We start from the raw sequence: 13,967 nt of genomic DNA on the forward strand, positions 1-13,967 counted from the left end.
ATAAAAATGCAACAGTAGAAGATGGTATTTCTTCAGACATTGAATAAAAATATCACGTTGAAATTTCATTTCTCTAGAACGTGATCGAAAGAACAATATGTTCATTAATAATTAATAGGAAACTTATTTTATATAAGCAAAACTTTCTCAATAATGATATATTCGAGTCGATGAGTGAAAGTTTTTTTCGGCCATTTCAATATGAAGTTTTGAAAAACTTCTCGTCTCGCTTATTTCAATTTTGAAATTAATTATAAATTTATAATAGATTCGTTGAATTTTCGTCTTTTGTTACAATTTCGTAGACAATTAACGTCGTCGACTGAAAAACGACCTGAAAACTGGCAACGCGCTTTCAAACACCAAACTTGCCTTTTCGTTGAAACGCATTATAAGCACAAATAAAGTTTAATTTGCGCTCGAGCCTTAGAAAGACGCTGGAGCTGAAAACGAACTTTTGAAGTGTCGCCTGAAACTTTCAAATTGAAGAAGAGGATATATGCTTAAATTTGTAAAATTTTCAAAAACGGCACCTTTGATCCTATGTGCCTTTTATTTTATTTATTTAGAAAGAAATTTTTCACGATTTAATCATGTTCGATTTTCTTAACAGAAGGACATATGAGCGGTTATATTTGAAAATGGCGAAGTCCCCGGGGGCAAAGGCCCCGAGGGCGAAGCCCTAGGGAGCAAATCCCTAGGGGGCGAAGGCTCCGGAGGCGCAGGCGCCGGATTCTAGTATACATATAATTTCGAAAGAGACAGTATATATGTTTGTTTGTTCGTGACAGTCAATTTAATAAAAAATGAGTATTCAAATAAATTTGTATAAAATAAATTAGATTAGTCATGTTTAAGTGGTTTATATTAAAAATACCGAGCGAAGCCGGGTGAAACCACTAGTTTTAACTAACAAATTTGGCTAAACTGCATTATTTTGACAAGCATTTTACTATGACGTGAAATATAATTTTACAATTATGTGCTATTTTTAACAAAGAAATGATAAAAATGATTAAGAATAGAAACTTCATCCACATAATATAATAAATATAAAATATAAGGTAGGTTCTGATAAGAAATGCTTTACTAGCTATTATAGCAAAATTAAAAACCATATAATTTTTTTCGAACTTCACCCCAGAAACTTTTATAACGAAAAAGTTCCATTCCAAGTAATCTTGAGAACAAGCTGATGTTCTTAGCATATACATACATGTACCTGATCAAAAAAACCCCAAGAATCTCATTCAGTCCAAGAAATGAGTAGATGCAATATACATCATCATCATCATCTACAGAAATTCACCATTCACTGCTGGATGAAGGCCCCCTCCAATACGCTTCCACTCGTCTCTGTTTTGCGCAACTCTCATCCATATCATCCCACTCATTTTAATAATTTCGTCTACCCATCTTCCCTGCGGTCGTCCTTTTACCCTTTGCATTCTCTCGGATACCATTCAAGCACTTCGTCTGTCCACCTTTCTTCCATTCTTCTAGCCACGTGGCCCACCTATTGCCATTTCAATCTCTTCATTCTATCCACTATATCCACTACCCTTGTCATACTTCTCATCTACGTTTTCCGTTTCCTGTATTTCTTCGTTATGCCAAGCATACAACGTTTCATACTTCTTTGAGTGCATTGGACTTTATGTATGTAGCATCTTGGCGTTCAGTGACCAAGTTTCATATCCATACGTCAAAATTATTATTTTTGTTTATAAAGCCCTAAGAAAAGAACTGACACAGAAAAGCTGAAAAGATGAAGGAACGAAAAGAAATGTAAACCAAATTTCATCTCGGATAGATTCGGGAAAGAATAAGTTCAATGAATAATCTAGTAAAAAGTATGTGATCTTGAGGAGAGACTGCTGAAAGCATTTCAACCCCTAGATATGAAATGACACAGTTAAGGCATCAAAATGATACAAGAGGCGAGAAGAGAAAAACCAACAAGTCCACTGCATGAAGTTTTCTTTTCGCTTAGGCTCTATTTTAAATCACTACATATATAAGCAATTTTTCTACCTTGAAAAATCACACATATGCTTATTTTTGGTTGGTTATCAATTTGCCATATTCCTTGCAGTTTTTTAATAGTTGAGACAAGAAGAATGAATCATTGAAAACCATGTTACTTAAAAAGAATTTTAATACGATACTATCTAGGCATATAGACAGTCAAATAATAATTTTTTGTCATACATATATGATGCAAGGGCACATAACAATCAATCAGTGACACAAGCTGTCAGGAATATAATCAAGGATCAAACTGAAAATCCTTCAGCATCACTCGAGTGCTTTTTTCTCAGGGTTTCAACCGCCAATTATTCAACCAAGAAACGATCAATTATTTTTGGCAAAGGACACGCGTTGACAAATTGCACCTGTCAAATCCAAAGGTTCAAATTTTCACATTAATTTCGATAAACCGACGACTGGAGCGCGTATTAAATCTCAATTCGAACATTTTAAAGCCCCTTATGAGCGAAATATTATATAATATTTACACAAATTATAATACAACGTTCAAACAAGAGATTTATCGTGTACCCTCTCGAGTGAGGGCAAACTTTTAAGCTTTCGGCGTTGTTGTTAGTTTTTACAACAAACACTCGTTCTCCGAAACTTGGCAATACGGCATTATAAGCAATTGAATATGCAACAATTTTGACGTAAAATATTTGATTTCGACTTTCTTAACGCGCCTGTTGTTGTGAGAAACTTTCGCGTCAAAGTTTACGCACGTTCTGGTACACAGTAGAAGTATTGTTTCGGGAAAAATGCCCGGACTAAATTGTTATTCCATGCTAAAAATCTCTCAGTTTGACTTTCCGGCATGTTTATATCATGGTTATTATTCATTGTTCATTTAGAGCCGGCTCAAGACTAGTAAATGCCTTTTAAGCGATCGTATTTTTGAAATTTGTTCTTCTGGAACTAATTTATTCAACTTCGTACAAGTTTTTTCCACCCCAAAGTTAAATCCGAAATAAGCTCGTATTTTCCAAAGTTAAATATTTATTTATTAAAGTAAAAACAGCTCTGTTAATAATAATGCCTAACTGAAATTTAACAGATTAATGGATAAAGTAATTTTAAACAAAAACCAGTCATTAATCAGCATTATAAATTAAGCAACAAAAAAACATAAAAACAAACTTACTTATTGAAACATGCATATTGTATTATATGTATGTATGTATATACATTTGTAAATATATTGATCAGTTTACGCACCAACGAATTTCTCGAGAGAGACAAGGTCACATTGTTAATAGCTCCGTTATACAATATTAAATAACTAGTGCTGTGCCTGTTGATTTCAACGGGTGGCTTCGGAAAGGAATTGATACACGAATTAAAATGAAGTTATATGTTATATACATATAAATATAATGTAAAATGTTGAGTGCGCGCATTACACGTTCGCCGATCCAACCGTTCACCCGTTTAAGATGATAAATAAATGTGTGTGTGTGTCTCTGGATGTGTGTATGTGTGTAAGCTCCCACGCAGCACATCTGATGCTAACGTCAATTGCTCAATATCAGGAGCACATGTCAGAAGCTCCACCTCCCCCCCACTTTCCCACTACCCTGCTTCCCCGCGTCTTCCCGACACGTCAAACGTCAAAATTTTGATATGAAAAGATTGTCTTATTCATGTAATACTATTTTAACTCCACACACTGTACTTATGACAACCATCCCCGTCATGTGTGACAACCAACACTGAGCCAGGATCAGCTGTCACACAAAAATACGACATTTTTAATGATTAATTTGAATGGATATATTAATTTCATGCATTTAAATTTTATTTAAGCAAATAGACAAGGATCTAAACCTAAAATTTCCAAAATAAAATCCCAATTAGTATAAATAGGAAAAAAGCGAGGCTTAATTTTATATTACACTAGCTGCAGCCGGCATGCGTTGCAATGCCACAATAACGTATTTAATTCCCGTTCCCGTTCCCGTTCCCGTTCTCGTTCCCGTTCCCGTTCCCATTTGTCGGAAAACCGAGGCAGAGAACACGTTGGTCGCTACGCGAAAACATTTGAAATTATAGCGTTGCAATGACACTCATTCCCGTTTTTCGCATTTCCGTTCCCGTTTTTTCACGTTTTTTTTTCACAGTAATCTTCCTGGACATGCATACAACAAACGCTGAAAGTTCCATCTTAATCGGTTAAGTGGTTTAGGAGCCTATTTGAGACACACAGACAGACAGACATTTTATATACATATATATGTATATATATACATATATATGTATATATATACATATATATGTATATATATACATATATATATATATATATATAGATTGTTTCAACAAAATTACACATTATTGTAAGGAAATATTAATAACATTGAAGCTATTGTATAGAAATGGCTATAGCATGAGTTATATCGGCGATAATAAATAAATAAGTAAAAATTTAAGACCATATTTTCAGTAATACCCGATAATTCGCTACTATTTAACTAACTTTGATATTTTCTCAAATGTATCAAAATTAAAACTTTTTTTCTTCTTTCGAGTCCAATTAAATTAAAATTAACGGACGTTTCGACTTAATATTTAAATTGGAATGTTTGATAAGTCTCCTTTATATGTATGTCTACTATAGGACAATTTAGAGTGGAAATTTCATTCTAGCATTGAAATTTGTCCGAGTGAATAGGCGACAAATTGCTTCCCGAATTTGACGAAACCACAGAACCTTTGACCCGGGCCGCGCCTGGGGCGAGGCTGTCGTCGTTAACAAGGGGTTGGGATATTGGGTCTTCGAGTCACGTGATCGTGTCCATCATCTGATAACTAAATGGCCAACATTGTGACCCAACCTTAGGCAAATATCGCCCTTCGAAAACTACTACATACTTAAAAGTTTTGTGCCAATATATAGGTAATGATTCACTTGATTTTTATTACAAATTGTGTAACTATAATAGATTATACAATTGTTCCTTAGCTAGAACTTTTTAGTAAGAGTCAATATTCAAGCTTATGGGTAGAAGCCTGATACTTGATAAATCTCTTGACACGTACATGTGTGCTTGATATATAATATCTCTTGATACACATGTACTTGATATATTTCATACAATCTGATACTCGACAAAGCGGAGCTACTGATTCATTTGAAGAAGAGACAAGCCCAACGACCTTCTAGAAGGTAAGAGTAATTGTGGAAAAAATTCTCCCAGGCTACCCTGAGAATAAGCAGACATACAGAAGATCAAAAAATCCAAATAAGAAGCCGTTGCAAAAAAGTATCCGTAGTCCTAAGAAGTGCTGATGCAAAACGTTTAGGTATACCATGCAGTTCAAGAAATGAGTTGACGTAATCATCATCATCATCATTTACAGCCATTCGCCATCCACTGCTGGATGAAGGCCTCTCCAACACGCTTCCACTCGTCTCTGTTTTGCGCAACACTCATCCATCTCATTCCGCACATTTTCCTAATTTCGTTCACCCATCTTCCTTGCGGTCTTCCTTTTACTCTTTTGCCTTCTCTCGGGTACCATTCAAGCACTTCTTTTGTCCACCTTTCGTCCATCCTCCTAGCTACGTGACCCGCCCATTGCCATTTCAATCTCTTCACTCTATCCACTATGTCCACTACCCTTGTCATATTTCTCACCCACGTGTTCCGCTTTCTGTCTTTCCTCGTTATGCCAAGCATACAGCATTCCATACTTCTTTGAGTGCATTGAATTTTATTTAGCATCTTGGCGTTCAGTGTCCAAGTTTCACATCCATACGTCATCACTGGCAAAACGCATTGATCAAAGATCCTTTTCTTCAGGCAGAGTGGCATTTTTGATTTAAAAACAGCATTCATCCGTCCAAATGCACTCCATCCTAATTTCATACGTCTCTTTATCTCTTCATTTTTACTACCAGACATGTCAATTATTTGACCTAAATATAAATAATTATTTACTACTTCTACTGGTTTATCATCTAAGGGGATGCTATCAGGCATGCAATAACTATTGAACATTAGTTTAGTCTTATCTACGTTAATTTTTAATCCTACTTTTCTACTTTCCCTGTCCAGCTGTGTTAGTCTGATAAGTAGGTCAGCTGAATCACGAGCTACTAAAATTATATCGTCTGCGAACCGAAGGTGACTCAAAAAGCGACCATTGATGCTTACTCCGGCTGTATCCCAATCCAAGTTCCTGAAAACTCCCTCAAGCATCGCATTGAATAACTTGGGCGAGATTGTATCTCCTTGTCTTACTCCTTTTCCTATGCTAAATCTATCTGTACCTGAAAAAATTTTAACCGAAGCTGTGGCATTCTTATATATTGCAGCTAACAGTCCCACATAGGGTTCCGGCACTCCCTGTGTTTGTAGAGCGTTAAGTACTGCATTATGACTAACTGTATCGAAGGCTTATGAGCAGATAAGTATATGAAGCTTTGAGAAACGAACTGATACAGTAAATATAACAGAAAAGTGCAAAAGTTGAAAACGAGTATAGCTTATGGAAACTATTCAATTTCGGACAGACCCAGGAACTAAAAAAACAATGGAGAATTCCAGAATAAAATTCTCAAATAAGAAATGCTCCCGAGTAAGAAATGATACGATGAAGACATCAAAAGGACTTAAGAGCTGAATAAAAAAAAAGCCAACGGAAAACATTTGATCTGAAACAGCCCCAAGGAAGAATTAACATAGTTAAAAATTAAGAAAGATCTATTGTACAGAATGTAATCCTGAGAAAAACTGATGCACAATATTCCATCTCAGACAGAATTGACACAGTGAAGACATAAAAGTGCAAAAAAAGAGTTATGAAGAACAGAAGGTATGTATGTAGAAATTGTACCCACATATAAAAAGTGTTGTAAACGTATGGAATAAGTACTTTCAACTCGTAGGTACTATTATTTTAATTGATATGAGTATACAAACTAGTAGAGGTGTCTAGAATATCTGAAAGACAAGTGTCGAAACTTTGGCAATTGAAAACGTAATGAATTTAGAGGCATGAATGGGCACACTCGCGCACCACTAAACGAGCTCTCAAGCAGGGAACAACCATAATTTACTTGGGGCGTTTCGGGACAGTTTAGTTAATTGCAAGTGTTGGCTCGAGAGGTGAGCTCGTACCACTCGGTATACACTTCCCCGTAATGCATTTACACCTCACAATCAATTAACAATTACATATCTGAAATGAAAGCACCCATTGATGTCATTACTAAATAATATACCAAATAATCGTATAATACGGTGACCGTATTATACGATTGCACTCGAGATAGTTGCACTCTCGAGACATCCAAACTTTCAAAGATGCTCAAAGAGAACTAACGCAATATAATTCCACAAAAAAAAGCGTCAAAGGATATTTGTGTGTTATCCGAGGGTGCTAACGAGAATTCTATTACGCAAGTTTTTTTGAGCGCCTTTGAAAATTATGACTTCTCGAAACTGCGCTATTATTCAGTGCAATTGAGTGCATCTTTCCGGGAACCGTATAATACATATGTATATATTTAGACATGGTTCATTAAGAGTTAACCATATGCTCGTCTCTGCGCTTGGTTTACGGTAATTTCAACGTGTGACCTTTTCACCGTGTGACATTTTCATCTTCAACATCATAGCCAGCAGCATAGCTTGGTCTAACACCGAGAGGCGCCGAGTTCGTTCCCATGAGCTGACCTCGATTGGAAAAGATTTTTTTCTGAGTACATATGTAGTGCTGCTGGTCAGACTTAGATATTGTGACTCCAAGTCGGTCGTTTCTTATCAGAGTTTGCCAATTTTCTCTAATTTCATTGTTGAAACGGTTCCCGATTAAAAATTGGCTAAAATCCTTCCTACCTACTATGTCACCAATATTTGAAGTATGATTAATATACAATAAAATTTATGTACATATGTATATGTACAATTCATAGATGTCTCGTTAATTTGCGAGTTTTTCAGTGTCTCTTAATTCAACAACTTAACTTAACGTAAAAATGCTGCATTGTAATTGTAATTGTAATTTGTAATTGGCCAGGAAGGCGAATTTGTAATGCCTTCCTGGTATATATTAAAAAAAAAACATTTCACCGTGTGACCTTTTCACCGTGGGAACAATTCACTGTGCGACCTCCAATTAGTCATATTCACCGACCCGTACGAAGAGAGTGATGGAAGTGCAAAATCGTCAAAATCTGGAGGTGCCAAAATCTTCAAAATCTAGAGGTGCCAAAATCGTCATCACTTAAATGTATCACATCGATTCTTTAATGTACAAAAAATTGTTTACAATCAACTTTTTTTTTGGTCTCTTGCTTTGTAGGACATTAATTGACAATAGTGAACCATTTTTTGCGCATTAAAGAATCCTGGCCGCCGAGTTGCTTTTGCCCACCTATTTTTCTTACAGACTTCTTTTCACACTTTTACATTCTCTCGGATACCATTTCAGAACTTCATTTTTACTAGCCTCTTCTTACTTCACTTTCGATTTTTTCGTCTGACGAAATTTGGGTTCTTATCCGATCGTTTTCAAACTTTGCCATTTTTTTTAACCTCCTTGTCCTATGATATTAAAAAACAAAAAGCGTTCCCAAAGTTTAAGTATAAATAACTCGCGAGCCAATGATATTCAAGCAAAAATGCAAGTTTGTAAATTGTAGTCATTTAAACCATGAGTTTTTAAATTCTACCTTCTATCAATCAATTTCCAAATGTCCCGGTCAACATCTCGACAATTATGTCAACCTCCCTTACTTGGACCAATAAACTCCTCTAATGAAAAATAAAATAACCCCTTCTACCACTTTAATCTCATTCCGGAATTGTGAATCCACAAACTTTAAGTTTCAAAAGACGTAAATAAAACAAAAACAACTTACTTGGTATAAGTGTCCTTATAAGTTCCTTCTATGAAAGGTGAGCACACGTAGATGGTATGGTTCTTGGTCAATTCTATGGGGATTGCGTCAGATATGATGGCAGCTGGTAGAGCGCATACTACAGCCAAAACCCAAATCAGCGAGGCGCTCAAAACAGTCATAGGACGTGTCTGGAAATGTAAAAAAAAGTTAAATGTAACGTCAAATTGTCACAAATATAAAGAGCATAAGAAACGGATCAAACTAATTTCCAAGTCGTGGATATTGGAAGTTGATTAGAATTTTAAATATAAGCATTTCATTTGATTATTGAAATATCAGAGTTGATGCAGGAGTGTTACAAAAAGGTTAAACATATAAAAAAAACATCGGATGTGTATATAAAGCTTTCGAGCTTAAAATGAAACTGAACACATGTATCTACGCGTGTTAGAAAGTAACAGTACGTATTTTTCGTTACCACCTATGTATGGTATTGTGTAGAATTGTACCCGTTGAAGTTTACACTTGAAAAATATTTGGTAATTTATTTTATTTTATTTCAATCGAACATGTACACTCGCCTTTATAGATTACTCCAAAGCGACGAGTGTACTAATACAGATACAATACAATAATACAAGCATTTTGAATACAATGCAAATTCATACAAATATCATCCTCAGTGGATCACATCTACTGAGAAACTTTTTGCAGCATTTATTATAGAAATTGTCGAAACTCAAGACGCGAAGAAGATTGGAAAGGAAATGCCAATTTACAGGGACTGTTTCAATGAAAATCAAAAAAATTGGCAAACTCTGAAAGGAAACGTTCGACCTCAGTCGATCGAGTCAGAAACCAAGGTCTGGCCAACAGCTACTAGTGGGAATCGAACCGTTACCACTCCGCTCGAAAGCATAATATGCTAACCACTAGTCCACGCTGCAGGTTATATAATATAATATAAAAATAATATGCAATTAAAGTTGTTTTTGTAGACCATCGATTTTTCTTAAGACAATGTATTATATGTATGTAAATATTAAAAGATAATATTAGAAATGTGGTTTTTAATAATAAAATAACATGCACTAGATTCATTATTTAAAACACAAAATAAAAATAATAAATAAGAATTAAAGACGCAGAGATGCTCATGTTTTTTTGATAGTTTCTGTTTTTAATGGTCTCGGGCTAACTTTCGTTCCAATGTAGACTTTTTGCTCTCGACAACGGCAGAAAAGGGTACTTCTTTTTTTTCAATTCATAAGTAATTATTTTCTATTCTGTGGGAAAACTCCACGTAACGAAAATTCAGAGGGAAAGCGGGAACGTCCGCTCGTTAAGTTTCAACTCATTTTTTCTTTCATTTATGTTTCCTCTGACGTAAGTGATGTATTTATTACGAGGACCATGCATCATACAGCTTTGTTACACCAATGATTAATTACAAACGACTGGGAAAATTCCTATAGATAAAATATATCGACTTTGGCAAATATCTTCCAAAATTTAAGGTACCTAACCATCGAATAAATATTTAAGTGTTTTACGAGCATTCCTATCTTGAAGCTCGGATATTGTATTAGTTTTGGCGGACAATAAAAGGATAACTTTCTTATGTATTGAGTATGGACATACCGGAGTAATGGGTGATTTTTTAAAATTAACTTCAGTGTTTTCTTTCACCAATTTTTAATCGCAAAATATATATATGTCTATTTATTTATTTTTTAGTTTTGGACCATTGTGGCATTACAGGAAGAACCTAATGTGCCATAATGGCCTACATACGAAAATAAGGGGAAAAAATCAAAAGCAGAAAAATATGACAAAAATGAATACACGAAAAAAATATCAAATAACAGAATACATATGTATATACATAAATACATATGTAGTAGATAATGTCTAGTATCTACAGCCAACACTGATACGAATATGTATGTATAAGAACCAGCCGTAAATACAAAACATCCCCACGAGACCCAAATGGAAGAAAGAAGATCAAAATTCCATTCATAAATCACATAAATTATGAAAATAATGATGAGCGCAGGCTACCTGACAAATATGTTTAAAATAATCTCCGATAACCAACGCAACGATTTCATTAAAAAGTCGGATAGCTCTAGGAATAGGAGCCATCCGAACATACATATATTTATATAATAACTAGTGTTGTACCCGATGAAATATCATCGCATGGGTGTTGGTATATTAAGTTATTAAATAAAAAAAAATTAAGATAAATGTGTCGGTCCTTTGTTCGATCCGCATGCGGTCGAATTTTTTTCATATACCTTTTAAATATATTTAATTTATTATTTATATTTAATTGTTTAACATAACTTCCTACATATAAAAAATATAAAACACCAATAGAAAAATTAATTAATTAAATTTTCAATAGATGGCGGTAAATGCTCATTGGAAACATTGGTAGCAAACATTATATATAGAAGTTTTTTCGAAGAAATCGAAACGACTATTATAGTACGGTGAGCATTATCTCAGATACACAGACGGAAAAGAGATATTATATACATATATGATAATATTTGTCAAATACAAATATTTATAATGATATAATCTAATATATGTAATGTTAGTTGGGAACTGTTGGGACAGTTTCTATGACGACATGGGGACGGGGGGCGGGGGGCGGCCGCCGGATTCTGGATATATATAATTTCGAAAGAGACTTTGTATGTAAGAAACATTAGTTGGGAACTTAGTGAACAAGTAAAAATTTCTATAACAAGTCGATTTTTTATTTCGATTCAAATAAATTTAATAAAAAAACAAATGAATATTTACTATTAGATTCGCCATGTTTAAGCTGTTTATATTATAAATACTGAGCGAAGCCGGGTAAAACAACAAGTTTAATATACATATGTATATGTAAGAAATAAAGTCTATAGATTTTAATTTAATAAAAATAGCACTTCACCTCTAAATAAATATTGGAAAAGTTAAACTTTGAATTTGTTTTGAGTTAAAGAATACGGTCGAACAAATTTTCACAATCGAACGAATTCTCATTAGTCATTGTGTATTCAAATTGCAATCGGATGTTGGCCGCGGTATTCTAATTAATTAAAGAACACGATATCGAAGACAAACAGTCGAACAAGATTAATCTGAGACTCAACAAGAAACATTTTCACTGCGACATTCCGTTTGATCTCCGATTTTTCAACAACCATCAAAGAACATTTTCCGTGAAAATGAACCGGCAACGGACGAAGATTTATCTGCGCACTTTTCCTGTTAATTTTAAGATAAATTTCACAACCCTCCCCCCTTCTCAAATCCTTAACCTTTCCACCGCGTACGACTACTATACATGTCCTAGCGAACATGCCCTCAGCGCGTGAGACACGCATAGATGTCTTGGAAGTTCCAACCTGTATAAGAGCCGTCTATTGTGTTAAAATTTTATAACTTGGTTGAAAATATTACTAAATGTATACTTTACCAAATTCAATAGATGGCAGTAGTCAAAAAAAATTCAATATAGGCTAAAATAATTTATAAAATATTACAACCTATATTTATAGTCGAAAACGCGATAACAAAATCCGCAAAAAAGCAGCCGCGTACAGGGCATGTTCGCTAAATTTGGTGACGCGGGCAAAGGGTTTAAGTACATACTTAAATTTTTATAAAATAAAAATAATAAAGACTTTCCACTCTCATTTCTTTTCGTATGCAAATGTAAAAAGCAAACGTTGAAAACCTTTACATGGTGTTTTATAGGGCTCAACGTACGTCCGGTCAGCTGTGCATCGTAAAATCAAACGAAAGTTCAACGAGAAGGACCATCTATCTCAGTAAAGGCCGAACAGGCGAAATAAAATTCCATTCGATCCGAGAATTCGAGGGTGTATGTTTACGAATTCAATTTTGTGCGTGAAGTAGGGTCGCTGCATCAAAAGCGTTTACAAAAATCTTCACCGAAAGAATCCTCTTAAGCGTTTCAGGACAGCGACAATAAAAGATTGACGTCTCTACGATGTGATTGGCGCGCTCTTGACTAGATTGAATCTTTTCACCGAAATCACGCAATAGCCATATTTTATTTTGTGCGTCAGTGAAATCATTCCATTTTATTCCATACATACCTCTACGAATAAATAAATTGTGTCAATATTACGCGGTACGTCTCCATAACTACGCTCAAACGCACGGAATACAGTCAGGGTCATCACATGTTCACTATAGAAATTAAAGTTTTATTTTTATATAGATTTATTTACAACTAGCTGAACCCGGCATGCGTTGCAATGCCAAAATACCGCATGCAATTCCCGTTCCCGTTCCGGTTCTCGTTCCCGTTCCCATTTGTCGGAAAAACGCAGACAGCAGCGAACACATTTGAAATAATTCAATCGTTTGTTTATTTTACCCAACAACGCAGGTCGCGACACGAAAACATTTGAAATTATTGCGTTTTAATGACACTCATTCCCGTTTCCGTTTCCGTTTTTGGGTGATTTTTTTTCACATTAATCTTCCCGGACATGCATACAACAAATCCGGAAAGTTGCATCGTAATTGGTTCAGTGGTTTAGGAGCCTATTCGAGACACACAGCAGACATTCAATTTTATATATGTATATAGATTTGACTATATGATGGTGTTGGGCGTTGGTGGCCAATCCATTTCTTTTCTAAGTTGGCGGATTATTTTTATCCGCTTTTTTGTATTAGTCTGTCCTTGGGAACCCTTAAATCAACGTGTAATGTATAATTTCAACAAAAATATATTGTAACGTAGAGATTAGGTGGGTGGCGCTCGTGGACCGATGGCTTACGAGCGCTAATCACCTGCGCCGACGAGAGCACACGAATAAACACCTACTACAACACTCCTGCGTCTTTCTCTCCGATTCTGGAAGCTCCCTCTTCACGTCCACGCAACAATATGTATAATATAAAATGAACGATGTTTATTTATTTATTTATTTGGAAAATTTACAGTTTATTAAGTTACATAGATTGATAGTAAAAAAACATAATTATGTTAAGTAAACCATTAATAATTTTCACATATAGGTAAAAAAAAGAAAAGCTCAAA

The 13,967-nt window shown here is 34.9% G+C and overlaps 1 protein-coding gene across 1 annotated transcript in view; it reads right to left on the reverse strand.

Moving 5' to 3' along the window:
- Nucleotides 1-13,967, reverse strand: part of LOC143914141 (neuropeptide CCHamide-2 receptor-like) — a 73,723-nt gene that overhangs the window by 27,046 nt on the left and 32,710 nt on the right. The window contains exon 3 of the mRNA XM_077434231.1: nucleotides 8,900-9,069. Within this exon, the coding sequence (XP_077290357.1) occupies nucleotides 8,900-9,069 (170 nt within the window). The remainder of the gene's footprint in view (nucleotides 1-8,899; nucleotides 9,070-13,967) is intronic.

Source organism: Arctopsyche grandis, chromosome 7 (genome assembly GCF_051622035.1).
Source record: "Arctopsyche grandis isolate Sample6627 chromosome 7, ASM5162203v2, whole genome shotgun sequence".
In the NCBI taxonomy this organism is placed as follows: Eukaryota; Metazoa; Arthropoda; class Insecta; order Trichoptera; family Hydropsychidae; genus Arctopsyche; species Arctopsyche grandis.